The following is an 18,394-nucleotide window of genomic DNA, read 5'->3' on the forward strand; positions in this document are numbered from 1 at the left end:
GAGATGTGGACCCCAATTAAATGCAAACAAAGTTTTATATATATTTTAATAATAAATTAAATTTAGACAATAAAATAAAAATATATTTACTGGATTTGCCTTGTACTTCAACATCTTGGATTTTGATTCTTTCTAAATTTTGGGTAATTGCTGAGTTGGATTGTGTAATTATTTTAGAATAAACAGAAATTAATATTAGTCATTAATGTATTTCATTATGGTAATTTTGTAAATAAAATTTGAATGTAATTTAATTAAATTTTTTTTGAAATGAATGAACTTAGCATAATTGGGATAGTTGGATTCTAGCTAGGTTAGATCTTACTCTAACTCGTCTTTAAATTAGGGCTTGTTCTAAGTTAAATTAAATTCTCGATAATGATTTTTTTTATCGTGAATATTTTTTATTAAATAGAATTGCATGTATCTCAGTAAAAATTTGAATTTAGAGTTATTAGGATCTGGTTGGACTCTAAGGTTATGTTTGATAGGAAGGAGGAAAAATATATAAGATAGATGAAAAGTTTAAAAATGATAAGGAGTATCAAAGATAAAGAGGATAGTTGTTCTCTTATTGTGTTGTTTGATATGAGAGTAAAATTTAAAGTAAAATAAGTATTTTATTATTTTAATACAATTATATATTAATTTTTAAAGGACAAAATAAATATTTTATATAATTTTTTTAAATTTTTTTTTGGATCCTCATTTTCAGAAGGATTAAGATTCATCTCTTATCTCTTTTTCTCTTTCTCTTGCCAAACAAAGAAATTATTTAATCCCTTCCCTCCATTCTTTTTATCTTTCTCTTCCCTTTACCAAACAAAGTGTAAACGGGAGTTTGGCCTACTTATATTCAAAACCGACGCGTAGTTACTTCATTTAATAAAATGAAAATTAAATATAGTTTAACTTATCTTAAATTACGGGGTTCTATATCAAATTAAATTCTTAATAAAAAGTAATCGCAAGTACTTTTTTAATAGATTTGTATATATTTTAGTAAAATTTTAAATATGGAGTTCTTGGAATCTAGTTAATTAGACTGTAAGCAAGAGCTCAACTTGATGTAAAAATTTAAATTTATAATTATTTTTTTAAAAAAGTATATATTATTGGAATTAACTATAATATAAATAGTTTTTTTATTTTTTTTTATTTTTAATCCAATACATAACTAAACTAATGAGTTTTTTTTTTTTTTTGAGTGAAATAATGAGTTAATATCACCATAGTGATAGGGGAAAACAACTAAGTAACCCCACCCCTCCCTTTTCCCTAATATTAGGAAGATAATTCGAAATTAATTGTGAAGAGAAATTCAAGCTTACGATCACAACAAGTACTTTTGTTTACAAGGAATAATTACAATTTTATTTTATTGTAAAAGTATTTTACATTTAATAGAAATTGTAACCAAAATATGATAATTGAGTGTTAAACGGAATTTCAATTTTTTTTTTAAAAAAAGTGAAAAATTGTAATTTTGAGCTTATTAATGTGTTGATAATTAATGGGAACAATAATTTTAGTTAAAGGTATGGAAGATTCCACTTCCACATTTAGTTAAGCAATAGAAGACACCACTTGACGATTCTCCATTTTTGCCTTGAAAATAAGCTTCAATTATTATTTATTTTTCTCTTTAATTTGTTAGGTGTATGACACATTTCCCTCTATTTTTTCAACTTGTTATGCTTATGCATGTGCAAAGCACTTGTTATTTCCCATCCATATTTTGACAAAAATCACTAACATTATGAACGCAATAACATATATATATATATATAAATTAAAAGCTACACAAAAAAATTAAAAAAAGAAAAAAAAAAGATACTTATTATTATAAGTGATGAATGATATGATATGGAGAACCCATACTATAATACAATTATGGATTATAATTGGTTATCAATTATATGTGTAAACATATTTATATATTACTATTATTAAATATATTTTTGGATAAGTTTATTTTTTCAAAGTTAGGCCTTTTTTTTCCAAAAAAATATTCTGTTTTTTTTATAGGCTCTAGTTAATTTTGCACTCTTTTATCTTCATATTCCCACTAAAGTTATGTACTAGCTAATAGATATTTATGAATAGCTTTTCTTCAAAGTTTTAACCTTTTTTTTTTCTTTTTTTCTAACGTATAGATATTAGTATACTTAAGATAAGAAGCCTAGGCCCTAGATTGGATTAAATTTAAATAACAACAAAAGCTAGCTAAACTCTCTAGAAAGGGTCAATTTTGTTAGTTTTGGATTTTATATATTAATTTTGTTTAATTATATTTAATTTAATTTATAGAAATGAAAATACCATGATAAACGTGTTGCCCAACCACAATTTTTTTTGTTCGTGTCGTCCCATGAGTAACGGGAAAGCCAAATAACCTTAATCCTAACCTTGTGGAACTATTAATCTCCATATATAATTAAACACTTTATAGTAAGATATAAGTATATACAATTGCATTGATCGTATATAGGTAGTTTTTTGAATATAATTAATGAGAAAAAATTGGTAATAAAGAGAAACAAAGTGCTACACATATACAACTTTGAAGAAAAATTTTGGGTTTTTTTTTTTTAAAGTAACATTTTGTAATTAATAATGGACGGAAATTAATTTTGAAATAAGAAATAATGAAGCATGTAATTAATCACGTGAGTTGCACGTGGAAAACTATACGTTGGGACAAAAGTTGGCCGGTGTACATGTGTACTCAAAGCATGTCCTATTGTATCATCATCATCATGAATATTTTAGTTGTACAGTGCTGTTGGTACGATTCCAACAGAGTTGTTGAACAGTAAATATTATCATCATTATATATATATATATCTATCTGTGTGTACGTATTACTACTACATACCGTATAATATATAATTGTGTGTTTATGTGTCACCAATCCAAACAGAAAAAATCTCATTTTGCATAAAACTTTTAAATATATATATATAACTAAGAAGTAAGAACTATCTATACGCATATATGGGTTTAGAGAGTTCAAGTTGAGACAAACAAGTTGAGAGGAGTTTTGTAGATCAAGTTAAGCTAAATGAGATTTTTATTATTATAACAACATGAGGGGTCAACAAAAATCATATTTTATTACAATACAAGAATATGTTTTCAATTAAATAATAATAATTAAAAGAAAAAAGGAAACAAAGAGGGTCTCTATCTCTAATATATATATGTACCACTTGTGTGTAATTTATATATATTTATATATATGAATTTTTAGGTACGAGTGTTTTTGTATATGCAAAAATTATAATTCAATTATATATATATATATATTCTTTGTTTTAATTTGAAAATTTTAAATATTTACAATTTCGAACAAGAGTTATTGAATAATATTGTCCTAAATTAATAGATTAAAAAAAGTAAAAATATTAAGCCATATATAAAAATAAGAGTTACTCCATTCATTACTAATTAGTTTTAAGATGAAACCCTATGATTCTTAATATGGTATCAAAGTCTTATTTTTAGTTAGCGAGCTTTCGATCCACATTTATTAGATAGTACTTAACCATCCGCAAATGAGCAAATAGAACTTGTAGCCACGAACAAATGACACTACTTATGATAAGGTGATTCAAGAACAAAATATAGTTACCATCTTGAGGAAAAATATTAGATAATATTATCCATGTGGATCAAATGTAAAAATATTGAGTCTTATATAAAAAGATGGATTATTCTACTCAATACTAATTAGTTTTGAGATAAAACTCCATAATTTTCAAATATTTGTTTAAAATTTTCCTAAAATAAATCAGATATTTGTTTATTATAATAATATACAATACTAAATAAAAAAATATAATTACTCTAAATATGACAAAAATTAAAACATATTAAAAAAAATTCCTAAATCAAATAAATGGAGGAGGGTTTTTGGATAAGGGTTGAAGATGTGGAGTTGGTGGAACACAAATCTTATAGCTTTTTCCTCTAAACCCACAAAAAGGAGATGAAGTAGTACTATACAACCGTGACATGGATTTGGTAGAAAATGTGTCCTGCATTGCTTCTTAATTGCTTGTCTACCTATCATTTTTATTATTATATATATATTTTTTTATTTTTTTTGGCTAGCTATACTCAACTTTATTTTCCATCATATGCATATAATATTTTTTATATACATAATTCTATGTGCTATGATTACTTGATTTATCGATTGATGTGAAAATGAAAGTATGTTTAGAAGTATACAAGTATATATCTTAATTTGAGTCAATTAGGCAATTTTGCACAACAAATTGATAATAATATGGCTGGCATATTAGAACAGAAGGAATTGCATGATTGCTTATTTTGACTAATAATAACAATAATAATAATAATAATAATAATAATAATAATAATAATAAATCTGGCTAATATTTTAAAATCTGACCTATAGAATGTAGACTACATAACATAACCACTACTAGATTCTCTGTATAATTTAGTATACATATTATGTAAAAAGTTATGCAATATTTTTTTTATACACTACGTATAACTATATATTTATATCAAATTAAATAACATATATATTGTTTATCAAACTCTTCATTGTATTATATATTGATTTTTATAAAAACTTGTTTTTCAGCTTTCAAATGAAATCCATATAATTAAATTCATGATTCTCTAGAACAATTGACTAGTAAATGTACATATATATTGAATCAGTTTTTTATTATTTATATATATATAAAAAAAAATATATGTGTATAACTCGTTTCTCATACACTTTCGTGGACGGCAATATATATTGAATTATATATGTATATAAATCATATAATATAATTAATAAGTGCATTTATTTCACGAACTGTACATATGAAATTTGAAATTCTCATCAAATCATATAATAATTTCATTTCAAACCCCACAAGGAGTCATCACTATATGGAAAATATAAGCAAGCTAGCTACAGACTTAGCCATCTGTTTTCTTATCAAAATAATCAAAAAATAATATATATTGTAAAGATAATTACATTTATTGATTTTTTTGCCGCCTACTGTAACAAATTATATATATATGTTATTGTTGCGTGTTATATAAAATTGTTATATAACTATAAGTATTCATCTTGTGAAGCAAGTAATCCAATTAATATACAAATCAAACTCATTGCAGCCACACTTATTTTCGAATCTTGGTATTAAACAGTAATTAGTTTATATGCTTGATTAAATATAGGTATATTTTAGCTATTAATTATGGAATGAATTATATATATGTGTGTATATAGTACATCATATGATATATCAAATCAAAAGAAAATTACGACAATTACGCACACATGTTCTATTCATGGACAGACATACCCATGTATACATGTGTTCTATATATTATGACTAATTAGAATTTTCTTTTGCACTCAAACTTTCATATATGTACCAAATGGTATTTTTGAATTCTTCAGTTATTAAAAGTTTTCTCCAAGCTGTTAAAATTATTTAATTGATTTAGCATTTTTTCCCCCGAACTTTAACATATACTAAATTGTGTTCTCTGAATTTTTTTTACCGTTAAAAATTCCCCCTGAACTATTGTTAGATTTAAGAACTTTTATCTAATTTTAGTAAAAAAAATTCTTACATGGATGAAAGTTAAGAGGCATGATTTAATATATATCAAAGTTTGAGGGGCATGATTTGGTAGATATCAAAGTCAGGGAGCATGATTTAGTACATAAACAATCACTGAAACAGTAAAATTGAATGAAATTATACAAAAGTCCTTATATCTAACAATCTCAATAGTTCATGAGGAATTTTTAACGACCAAAAAAGTCCAGAGGGCACAATTTAGTACATGTCAAAGTTCGGAGGGAAAAAAATACTAATTAGCCATAAAATTTTTGTTTAATTTTACAAACCTACGTCTAACGTAGTAATTATATATAAGATTATTTCACAAATACATAAAAACAAAAAAAAAAATTACAAAAAAATACGATTTCACAGAATTTAAAATATTTTTACGATTTTTTTTTAATTTTATTTACAAAAAATAAGGTCATTTTATGTTTACTCTTGTTAATTTGTTGTTGATTTTTTGTTATTTGTATATTTTTTTGTTGTTGTTTTGATGTTATTTAAATGTTATTTTTATGTAGTTTTCTTGTTGTTTTTGTGTTATTTTTATAAAAAAACTGTAAAAAAGTAAAATAAAATCTTTAAATGTAAAAATATAATTTTTTTTTTTTTTTACAAAAAGTGATGCGTTATGTAATTATTCCATTATTTATCTTGTATAAAATGGTGCTCTCCAAATTTTAACATATGTACTAAATAATATCTTCTAAATTATGTCTATGTCAAATGCCCAATAGTAAAATTGAACAACAGAATTTAACAATCTAAATAAATCAAGAAATTTTTTCACAAAACACAATTTAATACATCTTAAAATTTATTGAATTTTTTTGTCTAATTAGCCATACATTATTTACCTAATAACAATTTTTTTTTATAAATAAAAAAAAAATAAAAGGGCTGGAAAGAGTACTGTGAGTTGATGAATTAATTAGCCATGAAAACAAGCAAGCTTTGCATCATCCTATGTTATTTTCTTCTTATTTTTTTAACTTTCGAACATAACTTATTGGGATGGAGATTGATCTCCATTTGGTCACTATCTTTGAGTTAAATTATTTGACACACACATATAATTCTATATATATTATTTATTAATTATTAAAAAAAAATGCACTACTACTCATCATCATCATCATCATCATAGGTTTAAGTCAATAATGTAAAATAGTTTACACATAATTAAATTGCCGTTTTTGACATTGCAACTTAGGAAAATGAATGAAAATGACTAATGTTTGTAAAGCTATATGTTTAATAATATAAATATATAAATATATAAATATATAAATAATGCCACATAGGAAAACTTGTGAAGGAAAATATAGGGCTTTCCACAAGAAAGTAATGAGAGATTGTATTTGTACATGTGAATTGTGATAACTCTTTCAAGGCTTATAATTACAGCACTAATTGTCTTCACATGCATATGCTTTGTTGATACATAACTACTTTTATCTTCTTCTTCTTCATTTTTTTTTTAATTTTTTTGGAAAAATAAATATTAACCAAACTAATTAATTAACTTCACAGTACAATACTTACTGTTGTTTGGAAATTTTCATTCCAACCGTCCACACAACTTTATTATTATATGCTTCTTTTTTACGTGTCATTTATGGTCACATGCTAATTAATTAGCTATATATATAGTGTTAGTTAAAAGCTAGCATAATATTTGATATAAAGGAGTTTTTTACAAACAAAAGTAAAAGTAAAATAATTGTTTTCACTTTGAATGGTAAATTAATAATAAGACTTTTATTACCAGCTAGACCGTTATTGTTAACGATGTCGGCAAAAAATGATCTGATTATAATAAGTACTAAACTAGGTACCCCACTTTAGTCAGTCATTAAAAAGTTAGCTAGCACCAAATGATTTTAGTGTAGTATTGGTTTTGAAAAGTTTGGAGTGTTTTGTTAACTAGGGTTTGGAATTACTCCGACTCTTTCCCTTGGGTTTGCCCTCGCCTCGCGAAAGGCATTCTTTTTTGAAAGCGTAGTGTATGAATTGCCGACGATGGAAGATCTTCTATCTGGCTGACAAGGTGGGTAAGCCTTATTTCATGGGTCGTCTCTGCACTAATTAATCGGGATTATAGTAGGGACTCCTTAAAAAATCACCTATGTCGATTATGGAAGCTAGAGGAGAAGAATTGGTAGGTGAAACTAAAGGTCAAGACTAGAAAGTTTTTGATTCTAGCGCTATCTTTTAATGAGGAACAGATTCATCACATGGTCTTACAAGACTCCATGGTTCTTAAAGACTGGAGTCCTGATTCTTAGAAAATTTACAGTCATTGACCTGTTGGACCAATGTGATGGACCGATTTCCTCTAAATAAGAAGATGAAAATGAAAAAATTTCTAAAAATAAAAAAAACCAAATAAAACACAAACCTTGTTCTCGGGATCATTAATGGCTGCTCTCTCCTCTTCCTCTTCTTCTTGTTCGTGGTCTCGGGGTCGGGGTCTTTAATGGTTGCTTTCTCCTCTTCCTCTTCTTCTTGTTTGTGGTCATGGGGGTCAGGATTGTTAATGGAGGTTTTTCAGATGAAAAAATTGGAAAGGGAAGATAATTATGGGTCGTGGAAGAAGGGGATACGGGCTTTAAATGCAAAACTATTAGGGGCGACCATTAGGGGCGAAAAAGTTGCCCCTACTAGTATAAGTGTGAAAATTCCCGCCTTTGGGCAATGGGTAATTTTCAATTTATTAGAGGCGATTTTTGTCGCACCCCTAATAGTAACTTGTCACATCTAATACTTTTAGGGGTTATTAACAGGTCATTGCATAAGCCAATGTCACGGCTCGCTGAGGGAGTTAGGCACTTATGAGAGTTTTTAAACCCTAATTTTGAAGGAGGAGGAGAGCTTTTGGATTTTAGACTTTTGGGATACGAAATTGGAGGCAGAAAGCGACTGAAGAGACTACTACCATTGTTTATCTACGAGTTCTTTTCTTCTTATTTTAATTTGATGTTTCCAATTAGTTTAATTCAATTGTTCACCATGACAATGGGTAGTTAAACTTTTAATTAGACAATTAATGGATATTGTTTGATATTTCTTGATGGTTTAATACAAATTAATTCTTCTCCAATTTCTTATTTGCCTCTATTTTATTTGTGCTTAATTCTTATAGCTTGATCACCAATTATATATTTATCATTTCAATGCAAATTAAATCTTAAAAAGTGTGTTGATTATTCTATTGTAAAATAGATATAGACTTCGATATTAGAAGAAAATGTGTAGTAATTAGAATTTCTATACTTAATACAAATTATATGTGTAATTTACTATAGAACTTTCACATATAATTTAAATTCTATATATCTTTATAAGAATATAGATTGAAAGTGTTAAATCTGCTATTAAATATATAGTAATTAAAATTGTATTGGACCATAAGACATTAATACAATTAAGTACACTAAATTTTAATTATTGTTATTTGCCATTCACTACACCAAAAATTAGAATTAGTGACATTTTTATTAGTGACATTTGTATAAAAATGTCACAGTAATAATGATTTAATAACGTTTGTATAAAAATGTCACTTGAATAAGAATATATGACATTTTAATTACTAACATTTTTTTTGAAATGTCACGGCTAATGTATTTTAGTGACATTTGATAAAAAATGTTACTAATTTGTGAATATTTACTTTTAGTTTCATTTATAAAATGTTACTAAAATAGATGAATAGTTACATTTGTGAAAATGATACAAAACATTGAATTTAATGACATTTGAGAAGTGTTACTACAGTTAATCGATTAAGAGCTTTAGAAAAATTGGGATTAGGTCAACAATCGATTAAGCGCCATTTCTCCTTGGCCGAAGTTCAGCAGTTACTTCCGTGCTATTTCGAAATCCAGCAATGAATCTGGTGCAATTTCGTAGGTCCTGGTCCTCGACGATTTCTCAATTGTGCACCAGTTGCTCCGCCGCTCATCATCCTTGCCGTCCAGCAACAACCACTTCCATTTCTAGAGTAAGTAATATTTGTCTCATTGATATTGTGATTTTTAAACTCTGAATTTATTAAAATTGCAGAGCAACTCCAACTCTCTCTGAACGTAACCAAAGGGACTCAAGTCTCTCTCTCACAATAGAATTCAAGGTGAGTTTTCATCCACTTATGTGTTTATAATATTTTAAGTAATTGTTAGTTTATAATATTATTATTATTGAAATTATACTCCTTGGAATCATTTTTGTCATTTTATAGATCTATGTCTATAGTGTTGAAGTTGTATGTATATTGTTTGATAAAATGCATGTGTGAAGTCAAAACCACCATATCATGCTCCTAATCCAAGCCACATACCACCACAAATGTATGTATTTTGTTATTAATTTCCTCCAGGGAAAGTTTCCAACTTTATGTCTTCGTACTTTAGATTGATACTCTATTGCTCAAAAGAAAAAAATCTCAATGTGATTTAGTTTAATCAGTAGGAGATGAATAGTTTGTTATTACTAATCTTATCAAAATTTAAATTTTAGTGCCAATGATTTCGGGTATTATAGAGCTATTTAAATTCAATATGATGTTAACTTATAAAATCTTTCAGCATAATTTGGATGATATGACTAGTGAAGTATGCATGATTATTAGATTCATACAAGAAAATCTTGGATAGGATGATATTCAACTATATTAATTACTGCAATTTTGATTATTTTTTTTTTGAAACAAACTGCAATTTTGATTTGGTTATAGAAGATTTCTACATTTGATTTACTTTGAATTTAAATGTTCCTGGTTTTTAGGATTCAGACTGTATTAACTAATAACATGTGAGTTATTGAATAGACTTAAATATTTTCTATGGTTTCAGATTGTTCACTGCATGGAACTCTTGGGACTACAATGACAGCCAACAATGGACTTGTTGGAGGAGTGGAAATTCTTGTTTCCAATCTCAGCAGTCTTCAGGTCTCCGCTGCTTCTCTGGAGCCCTTCCACTAAACCCATTTTCTTCCATTACCTGGATGAGCTATTTGAACAAAAGGGTGAGGTTGCCAAATTTGTGTCAGATGAACTTGAGAAGGTATGGTGAAAACTCTTCTTTGGTATTTTTGTAAAACTTCAAATACATTTTGTGTAATTACTTTTATCTTTTTTTTTTTTTTGACGTGCTTTTATCTTCTTTTATTAAGATTCATTACAAGATAATTCTTTAGTCTCTCTTTAAAATAAAACATTGAAGTTTCTGTTGAGTGTTGCGCGTATATGTCAAAATGCTATTATATTTTTGACTAAATAGTCATTTTAAGAACTTGTAAACATGATTTGTAAGAATTATAGTAAGACAATACAATTATTTTTTTTTGTTTTTAAAATATCATTTCTAAATTTGATTTATGTAGAATGGGGGGAATACAACAGGCACCCCAACCATCATGGCTTCCATTTTGTTCCGTTAGTAACTTGTATGGTGTAAAGATATATGCGTGCATATCTATGTATATTTGTCTTAGATATTCAGTGGTAAGTTGGTACCATTATTTGATAGTTGTATCTCTTTCAATGCTTGTTGTTGAAAATGGTATGCATTTGTGGTTAGGTCCTTTAAAAGTTTCATACCATTTTCATTGTCATTTGGATCGGAGATGAGGATCATTTTTGTTATTTTCTCTGCATAGTAATTATCAAAATTTATTTGTAGTAGCAAATTTGGTATCTTATAGCCTATGATTTTGTTTAGTTTTTCTTGTAACTAATATTTTTAGTGTGTTAACTCTTGTAATAATACATTTTTTGTAACTCTTATTAATATTTGATTGTTGGTTTTGTGTTGGGTGTAGCTATACTTGCTGGAAGATTTCTTATTAGGAGCACATTATCTTGATCTTAGCTACTGTATTGAAATCTTTATGTTGAAATGTTTGCTGCTATTGCTGCCATATCAAACAGAACAAGTTGCAGAAGAGGACTTACGTCATCGGGCAAGTTACAAAGTATTGAAGAAATACTAAAAAGCTAAAAGGCTTATTTGGATAAATGTTATTGCTAAAAAGATGGTGATGTTGAGGGATCATCTAGTTATTTCTTTAGAGATATGAAAAAGAGATTATATCCATTTATTTAGAATTATTTTTTGTATGTACATTAATTATGTTAATAAAATAATTATAAATTTGTCTGTTTTACCATTTTCATTATTCTTTCTAATAATAATAATTATTATAATAATAATAATAATAATAATAATAATAAATCATAATTTTTTTTTTTTTAAATAATCTGGTTTATAGTAACATTTGAAAAAATGCTACTAAATTTGTTTATTTTTAAAGAATTAATAATTTTTTTAATTTAATTTATAAATAACACTGACATTTTTAAAGTGTCACTAATATAAAGATATTGTGACATTTCAATATTTACTCACACTGGAATATCTTACATTTGTGTAAAATGTTACTAAATCAATAAATGTCACCTAATGTAGGAATTAGTTACATTTTCTAATGTCATTTATTCCCATTTTTGGTGTAGTGATTTTTTCTTTTATTGTTTTCAATCTAATTTTTCTTAATTTCTAAACTTCTTTAAAAAATATAATTTTGTAACCAGATAAATTAAAATTAGAAATTTAATTATTTGATACTTAACTATAATTTTTGTAAGATCATGATACTTAACTTTTATTATTATACTTTCACTTATGTATAATTTGAAAATTTCACAACAATAAGCATGGTTATTAATTAATGTTTACATATAAAAACCGTACTAAGGTATAGATATATTTATATAAATCCATTTTCAACTTCACTTTTTTCGAATCAATAATACATATATATATTATATTATATAGAATAGACATTAGAGATGATATGATGAGTAGTTCGACCCCATGCATGAGGCTGCTGACTACAATGCCATAATTCATGTAATGATGTTCTACGTTTAAATTCCCTCCCAATCCCATGCCGTGACCTTATTTATTAATTCATATATACCTCAAAATATAAATAAATAAATAACTTTTCTTTTTTTTTTTTGGTGCTGCACATTGAAAACTGACAAGACTATGTAAATAATGTGAGTGATAATACATTTTTGGCGTATAAGATTTTCCATCTCTCCAAACAAACATTACATTTTCTCACATATATAAATCTTCGTGTACACGTTAAGGTCATATATATATATATATTTACTAGCCCTAGTTATGATGTGCTACTATAGTACGCTATCAGTTTTTATTATTGTATCCTCTAAGGTTACATAACTATAATAAGTGACAAAGTAGACTATAAGCTTTCATCTGGTCAAACCCAAAAGGTCTTCACTCAATGGAATTTAATTATAACTACACCACCATTATAATATATATTACCGTTTTATTTTTCATATTTTGGAATTTGGGTATATGTAATTATATATGTTTTTAATAAAATGATCATAATAATTTGGATTTTTTTTTTCCAACTTAAGCATGAATGATACGATGATACTTTTCGAGATCTGTGTGGTTTTAATTAGATGTTTGAAAATATTGATTTTGTTAGAGATTTTGGGGTGTTTTGACAAATTAGGGAGGTGTGTGTGTTTGAATAATTGAAATATGTATATCTATTCTATTCAATGAGACAAACATAAGAATTTTCCCATATTTTTGTTAATGAATGAAGGATTGATTAATAATCTTTACAAATTATTACATGGACCCACTTTATGGCTTCATGTGATTAGAATTAAGTTAAACAAAGACTAAGCAACTTAAAACTCATGAAAAGATAGAAGCAAGAGTAATGATTCTTCATGGTGGTATAGTTAGGTCTACCATTAAACAAAACAAAACAAAACCAGATATATATATACCCACTTCAATCAAAAGCAAGAAAAGTGAAATATTTTGGTTGAGAAATATATAAATATATAAAGATAAATATTATTTTGGACTTTATGTTTTGTAAAAATTATAGATTTGTTCTTTTATTTTGTTAAATGATAAAAATAGACTATGTATTTTTTAAAATAGTAAAAATAGGATCCTGAGCTTAATTTTTTATATATTTTTTTTTTAAAATATAATCAACTCTAAGACAATTCCTAATACGAACAGATACATAAAATGTAAACAATTTTGTTATAATACATTTAGATCGGATATTTATTATTAAATTTTATTTTGACAAAAAATCAATTTAGGGTTCTTTTTGTACTATTTTAAAAAATACATGATTTGTTTTGTTATTTAATAAAACAAAATGTTTAATTAGTAACTTTTACAAAATATAGGATTTAAAATAATATTTACCATCTATATATAAACTTGAAATTTTCAATTATATATAAATTATAATGAGGACATAAGAAATTATAATGGATAGACTTAATTAGACCCACTAAAATGGAAATATGAGGTTGACAAAATGTGTTGGTTGGGTGGCGTATCAAACTTATTCTTATTCCTCTACTGAATATTTGGCTCTCATATATTATGGACCAAGTTTTGATAGATTGCATTGCATATCATAATTATTTATAGATCTATGTATGTAGTAGGAATTTCATTTTTTTTTTTATCTCAATCGAATAGATATTTAATTTTCATTATTTAGAAAAATAATATTATTTATTTTTATTATTTTGTATAATTTCTTACATTATAGTTATAGTAAGTATTTTATTAATGTTTTAAAATTCTTATAATTTAATTTGCCTAAAATAATGATTTTAATAAATAGTTATATATATTAAAAAAAAACCGAGTACAAGTGGAAATATATATATATTTTAAGGAGTGAAAATAAATATTTGAATGCATGTTCATCAATGATTAAAGAATTTTTTCTTTCTAAAAAAAATTATTATATAGAGAATTTGAATTTGCTTTTGTTTGTATGGGCTCCACTTTTCTTAATTTCCTTACACACATTGGTGGGAGGGAGCTTGTGGTGTTATACATAGTTTTATATTGTGTTATGAATGAGTAAGTAAAAAAAGAAGAGAGTTGTAGATAAGCATGAATTTTTGTGGGATTTTTTTTTTTAAAAAAAATAAGAATAAAATAAATGTGATGCATACCTTTTTCACTAATATATATATAATATAATTTCAATGTGGGCTTTTGATTTTGTCCGCAGCTTTTATTAGGTGGGCTTTTGTTTTCATTTTTTGGACCCATCTTCAACATAGATATGTGTTTTTCTTTTTTCTTTTTTTTTTTTTTTTTTTTTTATTTTATTTTTTTTATTTTTTTTATTGAAGGTTTTATGTTTGAGAGAAAGATAACTTCCTATTCCTAATGGTTATTTTTTTTCCTTTTCTTTTTTCATATGATAGAGAGAAAAAATTGGGACATAATACCACAATTATGATTTTTATTAAAATAAAAAAAAATGTAATATAAAGGTTAAGATTTTTTTTTCCATGCTAAAATGTTTATTATCTAACCCAAAAAAAGAACATGTATAATTATGTTATGAAAGATTTTATTAAAGTTAGACAAGCTTAAATAATTATATACAAATGCACAATATATAATTTCAAAAACTTCAATAGATTCTATGCATTCGCTAGAAAATAATAATAAAAAAAACTTAAGTAACTAATACAATTCCTTAGCAAAAGAATAGGGATTATGTCAAATATTTTTACAATTTTTAAGATTTTATCGTATTTTATCGTATTTTTTTATTTTTTTATGTTGTATTCTTGTTATTTTGTTATTTATACATTATTTTTTTATGTTGATTGGATGTTGTTTTTTCATTATTTTTACGTAGTTCTTTTGTTATTTTAGTGTTATTTCTATAAACACCGTAAAAATATAAAAAAAAAAAAAATTAAACGTAAACATGTAAAAAGTTTACCAAAAATAATAACTTATGTAAATTTCTCAGAAAAAAAATAATATTGGTTAAGTAATAATATTAATAATAATAATCTTATAAAAAGTGAGATAATATTATAAAATAAGATTTAATTTAAACACCCCTTTTTGTCCTATACTAAAAGAAAAAATAGTTTATTGAGTGTTTGGTGTGGTGCTCATCCACAACATAAAAGAGAGATTGGGCATATCGTTACCATTTTTAATTTTTTTTTAAGGAGTTTGAACTAAAGATAACAACCGATTTAGGTTTGGATATATGAGATTAATTATGCACTTATAACTTCACGAATACTTTATAGACTTCAAAGTTGAAAAAGTTAGGGTTAAATTAACTAGTTAAATAATATTATATCCAAAAGAGATTACATGTTATATATTTCTTAGAAAACAAACAAAACAAAACTATAATATCACCAATTAATCTCTTTCAATGAATTTGAGCCAAAATGCTTTTTTCTAAAATTGTTGACAAATGATCTTTGGTGTCAACAAGTGTCACCGTATTTGTGACTTTTAATTACTCTATCTTAGCAAATATATTATGACATCACACATAACATAAGTAGTAGCAAATTTTATGACAATTCTTTCTAAACCATATATTTTTTTCAGAAAAAAAAGAAAGTTCTACAAAAGATATTGTGCCCATAAAACAAACTCTAGTGTTAGTTGGTTTTGAATATAATTATTTTAGATTTTATGGAAATTTTCACGGGTGTTTTCTAAAAGATATATTTATAGGATCATCAAAATAAAATACAATATTTTTGTACTAAAACAAATTAGGATGTTCGTAACTGTTATGACCTAATTAAACTTAATTTGTTTATATTATTAGTGGAGAATTTTTTTATATTTTAAATTTTATACACCTATTTTTTTTTCGTGGCAATACATTCTTAATTTTATTTTTATTTTGAAATTGAGACGTTAGAAATTTTACCAGTGTATAAAAATATGGAATAATTACATAAAACATAATTTTTTGTAAAATATTTACATTTTACGTTCAAAGAATGTTTTTTTTTTTTTACATTTTTATAGTTTTCCAAAAAATAACACGAAAACAACATAAAATCAATAAAACTACATAAAAGTAACATCAAAATAACAATAAAAAATAACATACATATAACAAAAAATTAACAAGATTACAACATAAAAAAGACCGTATTTTATGTAAATAAAATCCAAAAAATCGTAAAAATATTTAAAATTCCGTAAAACTATATTTTTGTAATTTTTATGTTTTTGTGAAATAATCCCTAAAAATATTTAACTATGAGGAAAAACTCTAGCTATCCAGCTCAAATGGAAAGGTTTGGGCCACAGCAACGTAGGCTATGCCGGATGCACGACCCAATATATGGTAACTAGTTACTCATTTTCGCTTAATTGTCAAATCTTAAAGCTTTCCTTTTAAAAAATTTGAAAGGGATGTCACAGTAACCAGCTAAAAGTTATTAATAAGATAATTAAGTGTTACCAATACAAATAATATTTAAGTAGTTAATCCTCCAACGTTAAAGTTACCACTAACATAATAGAGATGGCCAAGATAATTAGTTTTATCTATTTAGTCACTAGTTTTATCTACTTAGTTACTAGTTTTATCTATTTCCAGATTTCGTGGTAATAGCCATGTCACAAACAGGATAAATTGAATTTTTTTTTTATTATTATATATTAACTAAATATAAATATAAGTGTAAAATAATTTTAATTAATGAATACCTTTTTTTATAATCAAAATATTAAATATAACCTCACATAACTTATTAGAATTTAAGTCTTTAACGTACATAAAAGTAATATAACTTATAAAATTGAGCATAAATTAAAAAGTAGTAACAAAAAATAGAAAATAGAAAAAGGAAAAAATTACATTATATACTCATTTTTTATTTTCTATTTTAATTTTTACCTTTATTTTATTATTCTTTAATTTATACCCAGTTTTTTAAGTCTTATTCCCATTATGTATGTGTATTAAGAACTCTAATTTTAATAAATTATGTGAGGTTATATTTGATACTTTGATTATAAAAGAGGATATTTATCAATTAAAATTATTTTAGAGTTATATTTAGTTAAGAATAATTAGCTTTTTTAGTCCCTGTACTTATGACACTATACTATGATGCCCCTTAATTTATAAGTGTAGTTAAAAATACCTACTAAAATATATCAATTGGAATAGTATAATCCTTCTATCTAATTCTGTTAAAATTGACTAAAGTTGACTGTTAAATTAATAATGTGGCATTATACATAGATAGTAGTTGAAAAATTATATACCATTAGGAAAATAAATTACAAGTCATAAAAATTACAATCACAGGAAAAAAAAAATGAAAAATAACATCCCAAAAAATAGAATATCATTACCTTAATTTTTCAAAAATCCCATGTTCTTCCTAGTGATATCCATCTCTTCAAATACTGTAGAATCCTAATTTTACACCTTTTTCTAATTTGAACTGCTAAAAAACGATTGGAATTATTTTAATAAAATTATTTTTATTAAATTTTTTTAAAAGGTTATGAAATCATTTTTTAATCATCTTTCATTGTCAGTTATTATGCCACCTCATAGTCAATTTTCCCTCTAAAAAGAGATGAAATTACTACTCTATCCTTTGTTATAATACCACATCATCAATACAAACGGTATTTTTAAACAAAATAGACAAAAGGACTAAATGTATGCATATAAAATTATACAAGGACTATTTGTAACAAGCTGAATAGATTAAGGGGCATAATAATATAGTGTCATAAGTACAGGGGTAAAAAAGATAATTATTCTTTAGTTAATATATAATGAAAAAAAATAGTTTTAAACTTATCCCAATAAAAAGTTAGTATAGTCTAATTTCCTTAGCAGACATTAGAGAGTATTGA

The 18,394-nt window shown here is 25.2% G+C and overlaps 1 protein-coding gene across 2 annotated transcripts; it reads left to right on the forward strand.

The window, feature by feature from the left end:
• Window positions 1-9,157: 9,157 nt before the first annotated feature.
• On the forward strand, window positions 9,158-11,792 carry LOC115704796 (uncharacterized). 2 transcript variants are annotated; one of them, XR_009686620.1, is made up of 4 exons: window positions 9,158-9,624; window positions 9,687-9,753; window positions 10,475-10,687; window positions 11,445-11,792. XR_009686620.1 is itself a non-coding variant. In XM_061111226.1 (3 exons), exons 2-3 carry the CDS (start codon window positions 10,520-10,522, stop codon window positions 11,613-11,615), a joined length of 339 nt encoding a protein of 112 aa, XP_060967209.1. In that variant the 5' UTR covers window positions 9,176-9,753; window positions 10,475-10,519; the 3' UTR covers window positions 11,616-11,792. The 2 variants fall into 2 exon arrangements, 1 of the variants encoding a protein (XP_060967209.1); XM_061111226.1 differs by having other exon boundaries at window positions 9,176-9,753.
• The last annotated feature ends 6,602 nt before the right edge of the window (window positions 11,793-18,394 follow it).

The sequence above is a fragment of the Cannabis sativa genome, chromosome 3 (assembly GCF_029168945.1).
Source record: "Cannabis sativa cultivar Pink pepper isolate KNU-18-1 chromosome 3, ASM2916894v1, whole genome shotgun sequence".
NCBI lineage: Eukaryota > Viridiplantae > Streptophyta > Magnoliopsida > Rosales > Cannabaceae > Cannabis > Cannabis sativa.